Source organism: Lampris incognitus, chromosome 6 (genome assembly GCF_029633865.1).
Source record: "Lampris incognitus isolate fLamInc1 chromosome 6, fLamInc1.hap2, whole genome shotgun sequence".
Classification (NCBI taxonomy): domain Eukaryota; kingdom Metazoa; phylum Chordata; class Actinopteri; order Lampriformes; family Lampridae; genus Lampris; species Lampris incognitus.
Genome location: NC_079216.1, coordinates 52,213,476 through 52,235,778, shown reverse-complemented (window position 1 = coordinate 52,235,778; position 22,303 = coordinate 52,213,476). Strand labels below are relative to the sequence as shown.

Here is a 22,303-nt window from a genome sequence, read left to right as displayed (position 1 = left end):
AGTCACCGTGCTCCCAGCACCCTTTGCCAGTTCGTCTTAGCTTTTTGTTGCATGTGTACCAGCCGTTTGCATCTCTGTGATAGCTTTCTAGTGTTTTGGACTCCTGATCTGAACGCCTGACTTTGCCTCCGCCTGGCCACTTGTGTTGCTCATTCCCTCTGACTGACTGCCTGTGTGCCGCACTTGCCTGCCTAAAAAGTAAACCCTTGAGTTTTGGAAATCTGCCTGAGTCGTCCATTTGGGTCCTCCTTTCCTGCTCTTGTTGTGACATTAAACCCCTAAGGGATCAACATTACTCTTAAAACCTCCCCACTGAAGCTCTTGAGGTGGTGGTCCTATGGTCTGGCCACAATCTGGACTAAAGCCTACACCACACGAGGCTTTCTCCACAACCTGCACAATAAAACTAAAGTCAACTCAGTAGGTTTTGTTATCGGATTTTTTTTAAGTCCATTATATAAATTTGTTATTCCATTATAACTCTGTTTATCCTCTTTCAATGTTGTATTCTGTAAGTTGTGTAAACACAACATCCATTGCACATTGTCCGTCTTGGGAGAGAGATCTCTCCTCTGTTGCTCTCCCTGAGGTTTCTCCCTATTTTTTTTTCTCTGTTAAAGGGTTTTTTTGTTGTTGTTTTTTTTAGGAAGTTGTTCCTTATCCGATGAGAGGGTCTAAGGACAGGATGTTGTGTTGCTGTAAAGCCCATTGAGGCAAATTTGTAATTTGTGATATTGGGCTATACAAATAAAATTGACTTGACTTGACCTTGACTTTTTGGCAAGTTCTGCTTCAGACAGTGCTGTGAAGAGTGAGATGAAATAAGGTGAAGAGGAGTGATGGATTTTAAATCAAGCCCTAAACCAGATTGAAAATCCAGGGCATTACTTGTTAGCTGTGAGACCATATGGTATGTGTACTGCTTAGATAAAGCACCAGGACAGGCCTCAGTATGCTTTCCTAGGCTACTTTCTACTTGATAATCATTTTAGTTTTAACTCCTGATCACAGTGGCTTTGCATTTGCCTTTGTTTTTCTTTAGTCCACCTTCACAATTTATGTTGTAAAGCGCTTTGCAAGTTTGTTGTAACAAGTGCTCAGAGAACTTAGGTTATTATTAGTACTAATACTTCTACAAAGGAATGTGTAAAATCATACAGACTCACATTAACATAACACTGCGGAATGACTGAAGGGGCAGTGTCTTGCATTTGCTTGTGAATTCCTTGGAAAGTAATCACAATGTACACAAGGGTGACAAGGGAAAAACCTGAATGCTTGACCCCAACAGTGAGGGGGTCCAGGGGCACTTATGCTGTGGGGGCATTTTCCTGGCATGATTCAGTCCACTTGTCCCCTTAGAGCAGTGGTCACCAACGCTGCTCCTGGAGAGCTACCGTCCTGCCAGTTTTCACCCCAACCCTAATTTAACACACCTGATTCTACTGATTAGCTATTTAACGAGACCTTGTTTAATCGAATCAGGTGTGTTAAATTAGGGTTGGGGCGAAACCGGCAGGACGGTAGCTCTCCAGGAGCAGGGTTGGTGACCACTGCCTTAGAGGGAAGGGTCACTGCAAAGCAATACAAAGTTATTCTGAGTGATCACCTTTTATCCTATGATGAGACATTTCTATCATGATGGGTTGGGTCTCTTCCAGGACGACATTCAGTGACCCCTCATCCACAGGGCACGAGGGGTCACTGAATGGTTTGATGAGGATGAAAATGATATATGCTACGGCCTTTGCACTCACCAGATCTTAACCCAGTTGAACACCTATGGGAGATTTTGGACAAACGTGTTAGTCCAGGGGTGGGCAGTCTTATCCAGAAAGGGCCGGTGTGGGTGCAGGTCTTTGTTCCAACCAAGCAGTTACACACCTGTGTCTCCTAATCAAGTTCCTCAGCAAAGACACTACTCGTTGATTAGTGGGTTCAGGTGTGTAACTGCTTGGTTGGAACAAAAACCTGCACCCACGCCGGCCATTTCTGGATAAGATTGCCCACCCCTGTTAGTGCTTTCCACCACCATCATCAAAACACCAAATGAGGGAACATCTTTTGGAAGAATGGTGTTCATCCCTCCAGTAGAGTTCAGACACTTGTAGAATCTATGACAAGGGGCACTGAAGCTGTTCTGGAGGCTCCAACACCTTACTAACACACTTTATATTGGGTTTTCCTTTAATTTGTCACCCGTCTGTGTATGCTCCAGGTCTTTGTATTTTGTCTGAGGAACAAAATCTTCCCAACTATTAAGTAATTTCACAATAGCAACAAAAAGCACACCTTGTGTTAATGCTGTCCAGTAACCCACAGACTGCTACGACTAAGGATTTTTATGCATTGAAGGATGTGATAATGTTGCCGTCCTGCCTTGCTAGAAAAGAAAGACACAGCATTAAGTTGATCCCAGTTTATTTACAGCATTTCTAAATCTGTTCTGGACAATAAATGACCAACATATAAAAGCAAAACTTTATGCAAACATGTAGTTTAAGGTGTATGTTTCTAAAAAAATCAGCTGTAAAGTCAGATTATGTGCAATGGCTTTACAGTGTACACTGAAACATATTCACATATTATCAAACGCCATTGATGGCGATGTTCAACATTTCTTGGATGAAGGGTAAATTACTTCAAGCACTCACTGACGTAGATGCAGACTTTGTCATGGAAGCCTCCACCATCACCATGCGTACTGTTTTATAAAATGTGTCCAGATAGCTTCAAGAGCCAACGAGAAGGTTTAAAGTGATATGGTAACATTGACTACTGATACATTGACAGCTGAAGTGCGTTTCTACAGCATGCATTTACCATAATGTCAACCTGACTAAAAAAAAAACAAAAAAAACTTTCAAATGTGTAAACATTTGTCTATGAAAACAATCAGAAACTGGCAGCAGCAATGGCAAAAGTTCTTGAAATGGGCCCATTTCAAGAACTTGTTTTCAATAAACTTGTGTGCCAAATTGTCTTTCAGTACAGTGTAAGTACCTTGTGACTAAAAAAAGTGACGAAAGGAAAAAAAACTTGAAGTGAAGGTATCCCTTTAACCTTTTATGCTCTATTTTTTTTAACCACAGTGCTTAAAAGTTTTTTTCAGATTTTTGTTCTCACTGAGTATTAGAGGGAAAAAAAACGGCACCACTTCTGAGAGGGAAAAGTGAATCATCTCGCCAAAAAGTTCATGTGTAATATCATCAAAATAACATAAACGACATCAACTTCCCCTGAATAATATATTATATTAGGCTGCATGCATATGCAATTTTATTTTGCTTTGTTTTTGCATTAGGGATCCTCATTACTTTTTAATCTTTCAACTTTAAAAAAAATCAATAACACCTTTATAAACTAAACAACACTTAGTTGTGTTAATAAATACTTTGAGTATTTAAACTCGTTTCAAAAACTTTACATTTATCTTTATCACTATTTTTTTTAAAGTGCTCTCTACTTTGTGCTGTACAGAAGTGAATTCTCAGCAAAAATTTAAGAGTACAGGAATGACACAGTTCATAGTTGAAATCAGTATTAACACCATATCATTAAGAGGAATTAAATGAATTCTGTGTGTAAGAAGAACGATATGAAGGAAAGACTTGATGTCTGCAGGCCCAATAACATGGATTGCAGAGGAGCTCCCCGTGGTGCATATCTGATTTCATGACTGGCTACATGGGAGTAATCCCAATTACACAATGATTCAAAGATCATGTCCATGTTGAAATGTACTTACATTAAAACACCTGACATATACAGGTCAACAACAGGAATATGACCTGTTAAAATGCTCACGAGCAAGCACCTATGTCTGCTCCTTCACTGTGAGTAGCCCTGGATGAGTCAACTTATCTAAACTGTGAGTACGTACTGATGACTGCATGCACTGAAAAGTTACCAATTATTTATCCCAACTTGCATAATGAGATTTGTTTTCTTTCATATATGCACTCATTAACAGAATAAGTATCCCTTGGTGTTTAATTTTTTGTCTTGGTCACACTGTATACATGTTTCCTTTGGTAGAGTATAAACAAACACATTCTGCAATAGCTCAGCACTGATGACAGTGACCAGTAAGACTGAGTTGGAAATAGCACCTAAAGTGTATAAAATCACTTTCTACAAAGTCTCTGTAAGAAGCAAGTGGATGGTATAGAAATCATGACACAGTTAGCATGGACTGGAATGGCAATCTGGCATGTCATGGCCATCAGCTAAGTCCAGCTAAGCCCCCTCCTTGATTACACTGTTATGGAAATAAACATATACTGTATTCCTGTATGGACAGTTGCTGAGACTCAAAAACCTAAAATGTTCAACCTGACAAGAAAAGGAATATTTAGGAAAATGTTTTCCATCGATCATGCTAATACTTGTTTTTTTATTAAATAGACATTTGCCTTTTAAATCCATTCAAATCTGTTTTCCCTCTGCTGCTGACTAGTAAAAATAACTCTTTGGCTATGCAACTCTCCAGAAGGTGAGACAATTTGGCTTCATAGTAGCCACACCTGTTGGTCCAAGGGTGATAAAATATTTTCTACTTGTAGGTGACATAAGCTGTCATATACTACTGCTTTAGATTGCAAAGCTCCAGATACAAAATGTCACTGAACAATTTTTATATTTAACACTGCTTAGTTGGCTATGGTAGCTGGGCTTTGATTGATTTAACTCGGTAGTTAGAGAGATGAAATGCAGACACCATGAGGATTATGCAGCGAGTATGACTAGGTGTCAGTGAGACTGACTAGTAAGAGCTATTGCTCTTTTATCAATCAGCCTGTTGCTGGTCAATCAAAGGTGGTATCTTTTGGTTTAAATGAGACAGGTTGACATTTTTTCTCTAACAGAAAAGGTATCACAGAATGTTTTCCTCCCTGTTTCATGTTACAGGTGAAGACAATTAACAGACTTAAACTACAGATGTCAAGATGTCAAAGTATTCAATGTGTTGATCTAGCGCTGATAATAAGGTAGGATTCAATGTATCCAGCAAAATAATTAACAAACACTTATAACGTCTTTTGTCAGGAGTAGAGCTGGTTTGAGATCAGTCAACTGGTTCTCTCCAATTAATGGATTTCATCCATTAATTAACCTTTACAACCCTTAACAGCTAAAAAGAGAAACAATCATGGGGGGGGGGGTGTTGTTTTATAAGTTTGCTGCAACATGTCAAAACCTAAATCCAGATCAGTATCACCAGCTAGCAGATCCAATTACATGGGGGAATTTCTCACAGCTTTATTAATGGAGAGAAAACTAGAGGTTTTATCTTTTTGGCAGTCATAGATGGCAGATCATATCTTAGCCTACAAAGGTAAAATAAAATCTCATTTGTCTGTGTTTGACACACAGAAGGCTTGTTTGTTGCTCTCTATGATATGCAGGATTGTCAGAGAACAGTCCAGACCTGACTGCTGCAGACTAAACTGATTTTAATGCTGTCACTTGGTTATTATCTGAGATGAGTAAAAAGGGGAGACACACCAGTATTTGGCAGATCACTGATTGGAAAATGAAAGAGCAAGACTCGGAGCCCCTTGTTTGATTGTACTTATGACATTTCACATGTCACACTTACACATACAGCATTATGTGATTTATTCAGCCCTTCCATTGCTTAGCAGCAATTATGGAGTTCCTTACTTGTCTTGACTCTAACGCTCGTTTGTGAAGTCATTCTTTTTTAGTAACCATCGATGCCCTGTCTGCCAACCATTTGGTTTGTGGACTTTAAATGGCACATGTTAAATAAAGTTGAATTTCTTACATCCTGTTCCACAAAGATACAAAACTCTTATCCTATTTTCCATAAGTATCAAATGTTTTGACCATGGGGAGAGTTCTGCTGCTGTGGCGCCATGTTTATCACTGCAATGGAAAACTTCTTTCAGCCTCTAGCTACAGCATGGAGACCTGAGGGAAGCAGAGTGTAAAGAGTAATTGGTCAACATTAGATCAGTTTGCTCATAAAGACACAACAATGTCTAAATTTAAACTTTCCACTACCAGTGTTCACTTAATTGGCTATTGTGTATGAAACATTTTAGCATAATCTTCATCTTTAGTAGACTATATGAGTCATCTCAGCATAATCTCAAAACTGTTAAGCATCTCAATATCCTCCACACAAAATAATGCTCTTATCATACATTAGTAAGTTGATTGGAGCTTATTTGACAACAGATTTTGCCCGTTAACAAACAGGTCATCTTATAGGTATTGTTTAATAAAAAGCAAATAAGTAAGTAAGAGTTTGTTTATATTGCATCTTTTAAAACAAAATTACAAAGTGTTGCACAAGATACAGGTACAGAAAAATAAATAACATAAATATGCAGTTATATACAAGAAAGTATGAATTACAGCCCCATTACAGAGTAAGACAAGTCAGTAGAGATGGGTTTTGAGAATTTTTTTAAAGCCGTTTACAGACTCAGCTGATCTAATGGGAGGGACTGTTCCAGAGGGACGGGGCCGTTATGGCAAAAGCACAGTAACCCCTGGATTTGTGGAGGGAGTGGGGTATAAATAAGAGACCCTGGTCAGAAGATTTGAGTGGCCCTTAAGGTGGAGTTAAGGATGCAAAAGTTCAGAAATGTATAAAGGGGCAGGACCATGTAGCGCCTTATATGTGACAAGCAATATCTTGAAGTCTATTCTATACTTTACGAGGAGCCAATGAAGGGATGCAAGAATTGGTGTGATGTGGGATCTAAGATTGGTATTGGTCAGCAGCCTGGCTGCAGCATTTTACACAAGTTGCGGGGTGGGACAGGGCTGCTCAGCTGAGATAGGAGAAAAGAGCATTGCAGAGTCAAGGCGTGAAAAAAATTAGGGTATGGATTAATAATTGTAGATCTCTGGTTGATAGCATTGATTTGATTTGTGAAATGTTTCAGAGTTGGAAAAAGCAGATTTGCAAAAGGTTGTTTATGTGTAGGTCAAAATTCAGAATTTGGTCAAAGAGTACACCCAGTTTTCTTGAGGAGGGTTTAACATTGGTGACCAGAGGGCCAATACAAGGTTTCACTTCTGAGACAAACTTAATAGGACCAATAAGGAGAACCTCAGTTTTGTCTGAATTGAGCTGAGGGAAATTGAGGGACATCCATTCCTTAATAGCAGCCAGGCAGTCATGAAGGGTACCAATATTACCCATTATAATTTGACTAAACTAAAAAATATAGCTACATGTCATCAGCATGGCAGTGGTGAGAGATCCAATTGACCTGGCTAACCAGACTGCCTAGAGGTAGCATATAAATTGAGAAAAGGATGGGACCAAGGATTGAACCCTGCGGAACCCCATAGAGTATAGGGGTAGTTGAGGCCATAAAGTTATCTTTGACAACCAGAAACGTCCTGTTAGACAGATGGGATGAGAGCCAACTGACAGCAGAGCCCGAGATACCAACCCAGCTATTTAAACATTCAACCAAGACGAAGTGATCTATAAGAAATCTATCGGTGCACATAGACTGGTGCAAAATGGTTGCTCTGGTGCAAAATGGCTGCCATGCATTACTATGGTGGGTGCTACACATTGGTGGTGGTTGAGGTGAGTTTCCCTCCTTCAATGTGAAGCGCTTTGGGTGTCAAGATAAAGCGCTATATAAATGTAATACATTATTGTTATTGTTATTATTATTATTACATAGACAAGAGGAAAAAGACCAGCAGACAGGTGGATAGAAAGATGACTATACTAACCACTGCGTCTTTGTCTTGAGCCATTTGTCCAGCTTGTGAGCATATCTTGGACAGACCACTGAACCCAAAATCTTCTGGTTGGAGGCAGAGTAAGTCCTGGTGGGCGGGACTTGAAGACCATGGCCAACTGTCAATCACCCAGTCAGCAGGATCTTTCCATTCTACCTTACTACCATGTAGCTGGAAAAGAATGCAAATACACATGTGCACAAATTTAACATTTAACATTGATATTCATTTACCCATTGAGAGTGTGAAGACAGGGCTTCTTCCCCTGACAGAAAAGAGATGAGTGTGCATGTAAAAGTGTTTGAATAAAGCATTTATGAAGAGTGACAAGTTATTGGGAATTAAAAAAAGGTCATGACAATTCTCTCACCTATAATTCTAAAGAAGAAAATATAGTGCTCTTAAGAGTAGCAATATGTTCAACTTGAAGATACACATTGACATGAACTGACAGACAGACAGATAGTTGCAGACACATACCTGTTTCCCAGCCTCAATACAGTAAGGGATGAGAGAGTAGTTCCACAAATCAATAAACCAAAGTCTGGATGCATCTGCTGCCATGGGACAGGACAGAAATGGGCCAGGTCCTGCACAGGATTTACACATCTGTTGACTACCTGGGTTTTCTGGTTGTTTGTATCTGTGCCTTTATGTATGTGTGTGTACTGTATGTGTGCCAAATATGAGTATAAATGCTACCTATTGATGCATTTGTAGAACCGTGCAGTTCTAGGAAGTGGTTGAGGTGCCGCCAGACCGCTGGGAGCCAGTCGACAATTTTGGCCATCTCAGGATTCTGACAGCGGCTGCTTAACTCTGCCTCAAGAAGCTGTCGTCTTAAACAACGAGCCAGGAAACCCTTCACAGGCTCTTCTTTATTGCACAACAGCATCAAGCTGGCAAGAGGAAAACCATATACTGTATATAATAGGACTTAGAAAAAGTCCTTATAACTACCTAATTTAAAATTACTTTTGTATTCCAAAAGTTTATAATCTGCATCATAAAATGTCTTTTACCATGAAATCATATGCTTAAATTACAACTGTGAAATCCCCCCCCCACACACACACACATACATATATATATCCCCCCCCCCCCCATTCATTCATTATCCAAACTGCTTATCCTGCTCTCAGGGTCGCGGGGATGCTGGAGCCTATCCTAGCAGTCATGGGGCAGCAGGCAGGGAGACACTCTGGAATATATATGTGTGTGTGTGTGTGTGTGTGTATACGCGAAGAGTTTTTCACAATTGTAAGGGCTGTATTTTGGAGGAATAGGAGACTTTTTTTCCCTAATGGGTCCATACAAACATGCTGGCCTGATATCCACCCAACAGCACAGCAATCCAACAGAACATAAAGTAACGATCACGGATGTGTAGACTCGCCAGCCCTTGGCTAACGGGTCGGACCCTTAAGTCAACTGGTTAACGTTGTCACCTGTGATGCGGGAAATCCGAGTTCACGTCCTGGCTGTGAAGGTCCGGCCGGGCTGCCCCCCGAATTCGCTACATTGGTGTCAGAAGTGGGATGGTGAGACCGTGAGGCCATCGGAAGCACGTGCGCTCAGAGGCGTGAGGGAGCTGATATGCTGAAGCACGGAGATGCGCTTCCCGAAAGAGGGGGGTAGTGTAACGTACACGAATAAGTAGACATGTTAGCCCTTGGCTAATGGGTCAGACCCTTTAGTCGACTGGTTAATGTTATCGCTTGCGGTGCGGGAGCCCCAGGTTCGCGTCCTGGCTGTGGCGATTCGCGGGGACGTGAAACTTGAAGGAGGGTGGAATGTAATGATCATGGATGAATAGGCTCAATAGCCCTTGGCTAACGGGTTGGACCCTTTAGTCGACTGGTTAACGTTGTCGCCCGCGATGCGGGAAATCCGAGTTCGCGTCCCGGCTGTGACGGTCTGGCCGGGCTGCCCCGTGAGTTCGCTACAATATATTAGGAACATGCTTCACTGTTGTGTTTGTCTACTGTCTACCTACTGATATGGATTTAAAGCAACATGAAAATATGGATCATCAAGAAGCGGGCTTGTTAAGGAAAAGTTGTTTTTAGATTCCCTAAAAAAGCTGGGCAACTGTTTCCTCAGACAAATACCTAATGCTGATGCTGCCCTTGAGCAAGTAAATAATTTCTTTGGAGATGCTCAGTAGAAGACTATGGTTATTGGAAAGTTCACCAGTTTGACCCAAAACAAATTTATTAATGTGGAGCAGGGTGACACTGATGACAATCAAATGTGCTCTACATTTCTCTTTCCCTGAAAAATAAATGCCACAAACACATCCAACTGTTAATGTTTGTGTCGTGTGCGTGTTTGTGTCATGTGTGTACCTGTGGCTATGGTGTAGATGCAGGTCAAGGGAGAAGGAATTCTGGCTGGTGGTACCAATGACATAAGGACTGAAGAGAAACACAAACAAAACGTTATCAAATTGTTTTAGTTCTTTGATCAATTTTCTATTCTTTGAGCGAACTGTCACTCAAAACACTTTAGACCAGATATACCCAATCATGTTGCTTACAGAGCCATGTGTTTGCAGGTTTTTTTCCCCAACCTAACACGATACACCAACTGAATTCACTATAAGCACACCTAACAGGGGAGACCAGACAGGGTAGGACTAATCGGTGAAATCAGCTGGTACAGTGTTGGGTTCGAAGGAAAGCCTGTATACACTCGTTCCTCCATGGAACATGATTAAGTATCAACATATGGTAGCAGCAGCTACGCGCACATTCTAAATAGTTTAAAAGTTGCCCAAACAAATGAGCAGGAAATACACTATTTCAGATACAGCTACATGTGAGTGTGTGTAGCTATAAATGTATAGACAGACTTAACTGTTAGCCAGACACATGCTTGTGTATGTGTGTGTGTGTGTCTGGTTATGCACTGACCAGTGATGCTGGCTGGAGTTGAACAGCCTTTTAAACAGATGAGCATGTGCTGCTGGGATATGATGGAGGTTCTCCACAATCACCACCAAAGGCAGATTAGTTTCCACTGGCCAACTGTTTCTGCACTCAAACTGGTCCCACAGCTTACACAGAAACTGTTGGAGCTCCTATAAACATGCACGCACATATACACGTAAACAAACATGCACACAGGTTGTCTTCTTTAACAGGTCCAACCACCACTAATTTTCACCATGCATGTATGTATCTTGTACCATAACTTTGAAGTGCATAAATCCTAAAAACAAATTAAAGCTAACAGAAGTCAAGCTGAATCCTAAAATAGAGGAAAGTGGTTAGAATCTGACAAAGGAATAATATGTTCCAATATCAAGGGTCCTGTGATGAACTAAAGTGCCTTATAAGTCAGAAAATTAGATTAATATTACTTAAATATACATGCTATCTGCACACAATCTAATAGTCTCTTAACTGGCTCATACTAAAATGTTCAAGTAATAGAAACAAATATACAAAAAAAAAAGTGTCTCTGGCCATGTACAGACCTGGCTATTGTTTTTATCAAAACTGAAGGTAGTGATGACCCCTGGCTTGACCTCTTGCCTCTCACTCTGCACAATGTGTTCAGCCAACTGAAGGGCAAGAAACCCTTTTCCTAAGCCACCTGCTCCTGATAGGATGAGGGAGCGATGTTTCTGCAGCTGGGAGATGTACTGTTGCATTATTGGTAGAGGGACCAATGTCCCAAATACCAGGCTGTCAGCACAAAGGAAAGATGGATCTAAACAGATGGAAAGGGAGAAGACACACAATTATAGGTTAGTATGATTATGTATCAAATGTAGCATGAGATGAAATTATGAAATCATCCCCAGGGAGGCTGACAGATGTAGAGGTAGACAGATAGACAATGAATCAGCATGGAAGCCACTGAATTATGAAAACAGATATATTTTCTATATACACTAAGACATGTATTTTCAATAGATATCTACAGACAGCCAGATATATGGACAGGCAGACAGACAGGCAGAAGACAGACAGACAGATACACAGATGTGAGGGTCTAAGGACAGGATGTCGTATTGCTGTAAAACCCCGAGGCAAATTTGTAATTTGTGATATTCGGCTATACAAATAAAATTGACTTGACTCAAGACAGAGAGACAGACAGACAAACGGCTACACCTGAAGGTACCTTTCAGATAGACAGATATAGTGTCACTGTCTCCCACCAAGTATCCACAAGGCAGTAGTTCAGGAATCTGTAACCCAGGGCGAAGGTGGATGTCTGCAATGCTGTAACCCAGCACACTGTCACTGGACAGACCTAACTGGCCAACAGCATCCACATGGAGGAGATACTCCTAAAAGCAAGCAGTTAGAGTAGAGTTAAAGCAGTAAGTCTTTCTGGTATGTAGCCAATGTGCTGTTGGATGGGTTTAACTATATTAGTTTACATTAAAACATACATACATACGACAAGGTTTTTAATCTAACTAAAATGGAAAGAAATTGTCTGTCTAACTGTCCTTCAATTTTCTCAACAATCGTCCATCTGATCGACTTCACACTTGGCAGGTGTATTGCTGAGGACCCAAGGAAGGGCTGTGTTGAGTGCAAAGTTGTTTGGATGAGCGGTTGTCAAGAAAATTGAAGGACAGACATACTTACAGACAGAAACGTTCTTCCTGTCACCACAGGAAGAACATTTCTGTTCTTCGACCAGACGAATAGCACCACTCTACCATTGCAACCCTAATTGTGGTCAGAGAGGGAATTACACAAACTAGGGCGCTGACTAGTTAAGGAAATTTAAGCGGTTTGGATAATGGATGGATGGATGAACATATCATGATGTCATTGTTATCAACCCAGCCACTGAGGAGGCACTGGCTTGTGCCTCCTCAGTGGATCCAGAGCTGCTAGGCAAAAGGAAACGTGGGTGGATCCAGAGCTGCCAGGCAAAAGGAAAAGAGGAAGACCAAAGAGGTTTATAAATGTGGTGAGGGAGGACATGCAGGTGGTTGGTGTGACAAAGGAAGATGCAGAGGACAGGAAGCAATGGAGACGGATGATCCACTGTGGCGACCCCTAACGGGAGCAGCCGAAAGTGGCAGTAGTAGTAGATGAAGTCGTTGATATCGTACCTTGAACAATCTCCTGACTACCCCATCCAGAATGTCCCACTTGGTCCGTCCACTGACCCTGATACAGCCAATGAGGAACTGCTTCTTTCCGTCTTCCTAGAAATTCCAAGGGAAACATTTGTAAGATTCGCTGTTCACAATTCATGATTCAAAGCACAGCAAGTAACTGTTTCCATGGTTCAGCAAATGAAAAGTACAGTTAATAACCTCTGTACCGAGAAAGAATGCTGACATACTGGGGAAGTGTACACTTTTTTACCCAAACTGATTTTAACTCTACAACATTAATCTTTAAAAGAATGCTGATATGATTTCTAATGATTTTTCTTTCTGATGTTTGATGAGTTTGGAGTTATTTTTGAGTGTCCCAAATCAAGGAAATGCAATAAAATTGCATATCATTGTATCACGTTACTTGAAATAGTTAACGAAAACTTTTCATTGCACATCATGATTCTGCCCATTTAATTTTCTGACAATATGATTTTACTTAGAAGAGTTCATGTTATTTAAGGTAGACAGTTCAGATTGATCAAACCAAATGGTCGAACAAAAATCGAAATTTTTAAAAATTCTAAAAATATCATTTGAGTGAAAGAGAATTTCCCTGGAATTTTAATTATCACAAATCAACTAAACCGGTACTCCCATTTTAGATTAGTTCTCATTAATAAGCAGGAAGGTATTAGGCTCCTCAAACCTCTAGCCGTTTACTGGTCTAATTCCATACATCCATCCATTATCCAAACCGCTTATCCAACTCAGGGTCGCGGGATGCTGGAGCCTATCCCAGCAGTCATTGGGTGGCAGGTGGCAAAACACCATGGACAGGCCGCCAGACCATCACAGGGCCGATGCTGACACTGACACACACACACACACACACACACACACACACACATTTACACTTAGGGACAATTTAGTATGGCCGATTCACCTGACCTGCATGTCTTCAGACTGTGGGAGGAAACTGGAGCACCTGAAGGAAACCCACACAGACACGGGGAGAACATGCAAACTCCACACAGAGGATGACCTGGGATGACCCCCAAGGTTGGACTACCCCGGGGCTCAAATCCAGGACCTTCTTGCTGTGAGGCAACTGTGCTAACCACTGCGCCACCGTGCCGCCTGGCCTAATTCCACTTTTATTATATTTTGAATCTAATTTAAATCTGAATGAAGAAAATTTTGAGATGTGGTGGTATATTGAGGGTATCTAAATGCCATGTGACCAGTTTCTGGAGAGGAGCTTTGTTAAAAGGAAAAATTTGTGGTTTAGTTACAGATGGACAAAAAGGTGCTACTAAATCCCAATAGGGTGGGCTAAGCTTTTAATCTCAGCCTTGGTCTCTACATATTGTTAAGAATTCCCTTCTACGTGTTTGAGATCTTTTTCACTCCCTGACGTCCCTGAAAGGGCCACAAGCCTCTAGCTAGGAGCCACTGGATTAGCAGATCAATCTGAAATGTACAAGTACCTGTGTGGCCTTGGTGTCATGGTGTTTCAGAGAGACCACCACTTTGACATGTCTGCCCTCTTTCCTGATGCTCTCTGCACTGTCCAACAGCAGCATGTCTATATGGAGTGGAGTCAGAGACACAAGGAATAATTACACACTAACAAACACACATACAAACGGAAACACTATCTCCCACTAGCATTGCACAAATAAAGACTCCAGGCAACTGACTGACCGATTACTCCACCTAATCATCCATCAATCAATCCATCCATCCTTACCCAAACTAGCAGACTCTGTGATGTCAAGACTGTTGCTCTGTGTCCGGCCCAAGGTGGGAGGGTAACCTCTTCCTGCTCCTTCCCTGATATGACAGCTATTCTGCTGGGATTTGGCTTGAGGCGGCTGTTGGTTATGGTTCTCTTGTTGACTTTGGTTCTGCCATGGTTTTGAGTTGTGGTTATTATGAATGAGATGTTGTTCATGGTTAGAGTGAGTAGGGTACTGGTTGTGGGTATGGATTTGGTCCTGGTGGCTTTGGGGTTGGTTGTGGTTATGGTGGTTCTGTGTCTCTGTCTTCAGTCTCATGTTTTCCCGCCTTAGCGTCTCCATCTCATTCTACACACACACACACACACACACACACACACACAATGACACTATGTCCTCTATACAGGTACACTACACATTACACGTAATATTACCAATCATCCATTATCCGAGCCGCTTATCCTACTTAGGGTTGCGGGATGCTGGAGCCTATCCCAGCAGTCATTGGGTGGCAGGTGGGGAGACACCCTGGACAGGCCACCAGGTCATCACAGGGCAGACACGTTTACACCTAGGGACAATTTAGTACGGCTGATTCACCTGATCTACATGTCTTTGGACTGTGGGAGGAAACCGGAGTACCCGGAGGAAACCCACGCAGACACGGGGAGAACATGCAAACTCCACACGGAGGATGACCCGGGAGGACCCCCAAGGATGGACAACCCTGGGGTTCGAACCCAGGACCTTCTTGCTGTGAGGCGACCGCATTATCCACTGTGCCACCGTGCCGCCAAGTAATATTAAATACGATAAAATCTATCCTTATAGGGAAAATGCAGTATGCTGAAATTAAACATTACAATAAAGTTATATATCAAGAAATTTAAAAATGGTAAATGGAATGCATTTTATATAGCGCTTTTCTAGTCTATCGACCACTCAAAGCACTTTTTTTACAATGTATGCCTCACATTCACCCATTCACACACACATTCATAAACAATTTAAATATATGAATAAAATATATAAATCACAATAATACAAATATACAGAAAATCTGAGTACTTGTTTCAGTTGAATTTTAAGTTCATTATAAGTCTGTGAGGAGCCTAGAGTGAGTTGTGAGACTATGGGTCATCTAAACATTCTGCCATTCATTTCTATGGGGCAATTGTTCACAAAACTAAATATATATATATATATATATATATATATATATATAAAAAATTGCATTGACCATTTTGAAAGAGGTAAAAATAAGCCTACAATTGCCCATTGTGGCCAACAGCTTGGCGACAGTCCTATTCTCATCTACTGCCTCCAGGGTGTCTACATTGAGACCATCATACTGTAACTGTCATGTCCTGTCATGTGGCGCTATCGGAGCCTGTATAAGTTAATGTCAGATAATCTAAGATCGCAATGTCAAGTAATATTCTACATGCATTTGGGGCACAGCCTCCCACTTGAGGAACAGTCCTTGGAGGTTCAAGTTGATGCAGTATTAGTGAATACAGCATCAACTTGTGAATACAGCCTCCAGTTAGGATGTCATGGGTTATTCCCACCTGCATGCGTGTCATCGCCTCCCGCAGTGTGTCCAGCTGATGGGCTGAACTGAGAGCCTCCAGCCGAATGTCGGTCAGTTTCATCTCTTTGTCTCTCAGCTCACTGCGAAGCTGCATCACTGCCCCTGCCTCCGCGACAGGCGCACACTCGGAAATCCTGAAGGATAACAGCAATGTAATTAATGAGGAACCTTAAGTGAGACAGATCCACAGCCATTATTTTCTACAACAGTCCTGGGCAGGAGTACACTCAAATGTAATCTGACATATTGAAACTTGTGTAGTCAAATTCAGTGCTTCATCAGTTTGATTCTCCAAATATTTGACAGATACACACTCATTTTGCTGTATTTGCCCAGGTCTGGTGTACCATCATGGAGTGGTATGGAGGAGAGGTAAGACTTTATTGAGGAAAAGAGGATTTGAAGAAGGCTCCATAAACCAGACATCAGTTCCAAAGAAGGCACCGCGTCTGTATTATCAACAAATTCATCATCAATTACTAAACTAAGACACTAGATTGATGAGTGAAAGCTAATGATGAATGATGATTAATATTCATTACTTAACGGGCTTTCAATCATCATGAAGAAGATTCTGTCAAGAGAGCTCATGCAGGACAATATCATGCGTGGTATTTTCATATTCTTTAGATTACACCACGTGGCAGGAGGTTAATGGGGATGTCCGCAAGAATAATTCACCCACTGAATCAATAATTAATAATTGATTTACAACTCCCTTTGATCAAACTTTCAACTAGGTAAAAATAGGAAGTGATGGAACGAGTTATGAAGTGATCCACCGTTCCACGTGAAGATGAAGTAGAAAGAAAGAAAACAAATTGTGCACTGATCACAGTCTTCATTCCTGTTTGCAAGCCGGATGCAGCTCTGCGAATTTCATTACGTGATAATCACTTGACGAGTTTATGTTTGGTTGTGTTATCTTATCTTTTTGTCATTTCAAATTATCAGCCAATACTTTGTGATGTGAATGATGAGGCTGACAGCGCCTTTGTGTTTACCGAGCCAGAGAGTTGGTTCTGAATACAACAGTGGGAGCCAGACAGGGACTACACACACACACACACACACACACACATAGAGGAGGATAAGGAAAAAGTAAGTGGCACAAATGCACAACTAACTGACAGGCATAAAAGTCTGTTCAACTCAAAACCACTAAAGAAACAAGTGCCAATCCACTATTTGCATCTATCTATGTTTTAAAATTGTAAAGGGTGTTTATTTAGTTACTGGTGGTTACTGGTGTTTATTTAGTCACTGGGGAGTCCATAACAAGCAGTCAACTTTGACCCTTAGCTGCACTAGTGAGCTGCTGTCTGGCACTAGATTCTGTTTTTTTCCCCCTTTTTGATGACATTTACTAATTGAAAACAAATTAGTATTTAAGGCCATGGGTCTTCAGACAGGCCAAATTTGTTAATGAATGTTAACTAACTCCTACAAAAAGTTCATGTATGGAGAAATTACACATTCTATCAAGTCAGCTGGTGGACCTACAGAGAGCTGGAATGGGAGCTCTTCAGTCCGGCACCGGTCTGACTGGTGAACTTCGATTGTTGGGGCATCGTAGAGACCGTATGGCTCTGTTGGTGAGAAGCCTTGAGTCGGGAGTGATTTTGCTGGTTTTTGTGGTTTGATGACAGATTGGGGGAGGAAGGCTGAGAAGAGTCATCCATGTCAGAATGAGATGAGGCTGATTTTGAAGACCTCCTCTTTCCAAATGCTTCCTTAAAGGAGCTTCGCAACTGAAGGAGAAAGGACAGAAACAGAGATGAATATGGAGGTAGACATAGAGAGAGAAAAAAAGAGAGAGAGAGCGACAGAGGAAAAAGTTAATTGGGTTTTAATTACTCTGAAATAAACGACTTTTTTCACTAACATTGCAAAAATTCATTTACTTGTTTGTTTAAATTGTTATTTTTCCTTAGCAATTGGTAAACAATACCATTTACTGAATCTTACCACATCCAACAGACATGTATTTTGGTAGCTGCAGTATCTAGGACATGTCTGACACATATTTGATCATACATATGATAAAGTTACAGCGCATGCTATCCCATCAGCGTTTTGAGTTTCATGCAGTATTCCAACAGATCCTTTAATAGCGTGGTTGACCTGCACTATGGATGCTCATTTATTGCCCCTTCATTCTTCTACATCTGGTGTGGGAAGATGGCTGCATGAATTCACGTTTGCAGCAGCCTCACCCAGTACCGGTGTGGAAAGATGGCGACGTGAACTTAGCTTTTGCGGCAGCCTCACCCAGTGCCGTCTATACAGTGTCTTTGTCCGCATCTAGGTTTGTGTCTTCGTCTGATGGCTGGGAGAGCTGGTGCTAGATCAGCTGGGGGAAGCTTGGTCTGTTGCATCCTGTGGGCCGGGGACCGCGGCCCTGCCTGAAGAGGAAACACCGAGGGCGGTCTGACAGGACGCGGAAGTGGGGCAGGCTAAGCTAACGGCCAGCCCATGCAGGCTGGCACTTCCGATAACATCAAGGGCGGTCTGGTGGCGGCTTCGGCTGGCGTTGACTGTTTTTGGTGTCGTCATGTGGAGTGCGGGGAGGTGCGTCGAAGGTGTCTGGCTGGGAGAGCTGGTGTTGGATTGGCTGGGGGAGCCTGGTCCACTGCCTCCGGTGGGCCCAAGGATCACGGCCCAGCTGTGCCCGAAGAGGAAACACCGAGGGCGGTCTCACAGGACGTGGAAGCGGGTCAGGCTAAGCTAACTGCTAGCCCGTGCAGACGGCAGTTCTGACAGTCATCCTGGCTGGCGTTCACTCTCTTGGACAGTGAATTTTTTTTTTTTTTTTGTGGATATGTTGGATGTATGTGTTTTTGTAGTTTTGTAGCTTTTTTTTTGTAGCTTGGATGTATGTGTTCTTGTAGGTTTTGGATGTCTTTGTGTTGCACTGCTGTGGGCAACAACAAATAAATGTTCCTGATTCCTGATTCCACAGAAATAAGATGTATTGACTTTAACATGGTATTATGTCATATATACAAGGCTCAGTGTTTTCGGTTTTTAACGATTTTCACCGAAAAATACCCAGATTTTTAAACTGATTTTCACCCGGATTTTATGTTTCCACGGATCCAAAAGTTGTTCCTGTGCGTGTGAGGTTATGTAACAGTGTCCTCTTGTGGCGAAATTCGGCATGCTGGATGGCTTTGAAAAATAAAAACCGAAAACGCTGAGCCTTGCCTATATGATAAGGACAATATCAGAAAGATCAGCTGACAAGAAATCCCCAGTTAATTAGCAAGAGCCGTGGAGGCGCCATTGCTGTCATTAAAAACTGCAAAAGCTGGGTTCACAGCTGTGGTACAAATACTTATTTTCTTTATCACAATGGATGATGGTTATTCCTCATAGGCCTGTAACATATTGAGACAGCAACAGACAGAAGAGCACTCGGGAACAACTAAGGACATTATAAGCAATGTTCAGCACAGTACATTAGAAGAACAGCACAGTTTAAGTTCAGCTGCCTTAAATAACACATGCACATTTTAAAAAGACTGGAAGTACAGGGAAAGCAGTTCTTCTGATAAAATAATGAGAGGAATAATTGGTCAGAGGAACAGATCGTTACTACAACTCTTTTACCCCCTGGTGGTACAAAAGTCAAAGTACATAGTTTGCGTCTCTAAGCCATCTGATACAGGAAGCACCGACACGTTTCCTTAGCAACAATGCAAAAAGAAGTTCGGTGATCCTATCAGCAGCACTGAGACTAGGACTGTTTTAGGACGAAGCAAGCATGCTGGTAAGGCCAGTTTTGTTTACTGTCCTCTACAAGTCATAGCTTGAATATACCCTTTTTGTAACACTGAAACTTCTGGTTCTGCAGATACAAATTTAATGGGAAAAGAAGTACACATGCTGTTTAAATATGGTATAGACTGTTCATATGGACAGTTGTTAACACTGGTGATGACTGTAAATTATTTGCAAAAATAGTCATCTTTCGCTTTATTACCAACAAGCCAGGGAAAATGGTGGAGACACACACACACACACACACACACACACACACACACACACACACACACACACACACACACATATACACACAGCAAAGTAAGTTTAGCGTCAGCCAAAGCATTTGCTAGTCTCTACATGTTCCACAATCAGAACACACACTATCATCTATCACACCCTTATTCACTGGTTGCAAAAGCAATTCACTGAAAGACAAACTAGGTTTGCCATCCCAATGTCATTTATTAATCCTGCCTGCACAGCTTTTACTACTGATGCTATCAAGACAGACAGAAGTCTAAGGCGCAAACACACAAAGACATTGTATTTACCCCAGTGTTCCCTGCATACGGCGGCTAGACACAAAGAAAAAGACATGCACACACATAAACTGTAATCATCTACTGTGCAACCAACACATAACCATGCATAAATTGAATAACAGGTTAGGTAAGTATACAGAAAAATGAGGCTTGAGTGGATGCATGAAAGTGAAGTGAACCATGATGAAAACGTGAATAAAAGGTAAAACAGACGATAAAATGACCTCTCGTCCTCCTACCCAGTTCTTTTTCTTCTTCTTGCTGTTGATGGTGTGGTTTTGGAGGTCATTGTTGCTGCTGCCCAGACTGGAAAGGCTAGTGTGACTGTTGGTCAAGCTCGTTACGCTCTCTGTCGATGGCTGTCTGACTATAGAGGCCTCGGACCGCTCTGATGGACCACCCAACGGACTACCCTGCTCTGAGACCACACACTCTCCTTCCAGACAGGACAAAGAGCAGAGAAAACGAGAGAAAAGTATCAAGTTTAATGTTAATGAATATACAATAAATATATAATATATATATACCAGAGCTTTGCCACAGGGTTAAATGTTGATAATTTAAACAAACCAGTGTAAATTAACATTCAGAAAATGTTCATTCATTCATAATTTACAGATACACTGACAAATATTTAACCTTGGGTGAGACATAGAATTAAAATATTGTATTTATAATGTTAGAAATGTTGCATATGTTGGATGCCATGACATGGCTTTATTATAGTATGACGCTTTCAGATCATTGACCAATTTGCCCCCCCCCTTTTTTTTTTCTCCTCAATTGTATCCAACCAATTACCCGACTCTTCTGAGCCATCTCGGTCTCTGCTCCACCCCTTCTGCTGATCCGGGGAGGGCTGCAGACTACCACGTCCCCTCCGATACATGTGGAGTCGCCAGCTGCTTATTTTCACCTGACAGTGAGGAGTTTCACCAGGGGGACGAAGCATGTGGGAGGATCACGCTATTCCCCCCAGTCCCCCCACCCCCCGACCAGGCATCCCGACCGACCAGAGGAGGCGCTAGTGCAGCGACAAGGACACATACCCACATCCGGCTTCCCACCCGCAGGGCAATTGTGTCTGTAGGGACACTCAACCAAGCTGGAGGTAACACGGGGATTCGAACTGACGATCCCAGTGTTGGTAGGCTGTGTAATAGACCACTACGCTACCCGGACACCCAAAGATTATAGATGAAGTTTAAACAGATCATAGGGACAATTAGCTCCAAGTAGCATCTTCAATCTTTCAGTCTCATACCAGAGAACCAACAGGCGACTGCTTCAGCCAGTTTTGCAGCAAATCCAGAAACATTGCCTCTTTCAGAAGGCAGTCGAAAGAGAAGTCAGCCGAGTACGCCGTAGCGTGCCAGCTAACATCTGCTTAGTGTTCACTGTAAATGAATATCAACCACTTCTTCCGGCTCCTGATATCATTTGGAAGACCACACAAAAATGTTTGCTGACTGACAGGCAGACACAGCACATTTGACAATGGCCAGCTTTACTTGTCATGTTGCAAGTCACTTGTCACTCTTAGCTATGCTCGTCATTCTGAAGATAGACGCGATATGATGGATGTCTCCTCACTCTCAGGAGAAACTGACCAGGGGAAGGTTTTTAAGAATTACCAAGTCAAAAATGATTTCACAGACACTCAGATGTGAAATAGAACCTGAGGCTGATTCTGACTCGCTTGTCTAGCATGGTAATTTTTCCTGAAATAGGACCAGCAAAATGGGAAGTAACACTGACTTCATGGTTTCCCAGCAGATAAATATAATTTCATTACTGCTCAATAAATGCCAAATACCAAGACTAAGCAAACCCTGTT

The 22,303-nt window shown here is 41.8% G+C and overlaps 1 protein-coding gene across 1 annotated transcript in view; it reads right to left on the bottom strand.

Annotated features, from left to right (window-relative positions):
• Positions 1–5,672: 5,672 nt before the first annotated feature.
• LOC130114573 (neuron navigator 2-like) overlaps positions 5,673–22,303 on the bottom strand; it is a 31,167-nt gene continuing 14,536 nt past the window's right edge. The window contains exons 9-23 of the mRNA XM_056282435.1: positions 20,706–20,902; positions 17,783–17,907; positions 17,660–17,701; positions 16,134–16,290; positions 14,574–14,910; positions 14,311–14,408; positions 12,830–12,925; positions 11,878–12,046; positions 11,225–11,460; positions 10,659–10,825; positions 10,092–10,160; positions 8,446–8,642; positions 8,224–8,333; positions 7,735–7,914; positions 5,673–5,937 (exon numbers count right to left, since the gene is read on the bottom strand). Coding sequence (XP_056138410.1) covers positions 5,923–5,937; positions 7,735–7,914; positions 8,224–8,333; positions 8,446–8,642; positions 10,092–10,160; positions 10,659–10,825; positions 11,225–11,460; positions 11,878–12,046; positions 12,830–12,925; positions 14,311–14,408; positions 14,574–14,910; positions 16,134–16,290; positions 17,660–17,701; positions 17,783–17,907; positions 20,706–20,902 — 2,195 coding nt within the window. The 3' untranslated portion in view covers positions 5,673–5,922. The remainder of the gene's footprint in view (positions 5,938–7,734; positions 7,915–8,223; positions 8,334–8,445; positions 8,643–10,091; positions 10,161–10,658; positions 10,826–11,224; positions 11,461–11,877; positions 12,047–12,829; positions 12,926–14,310; positions 14,409–14,573; positions 14,911–16,133; positions 16,291–17,659; positions 17,702–17,782; positions 17,908–20,705; positions 20,903–22,303) is intronic.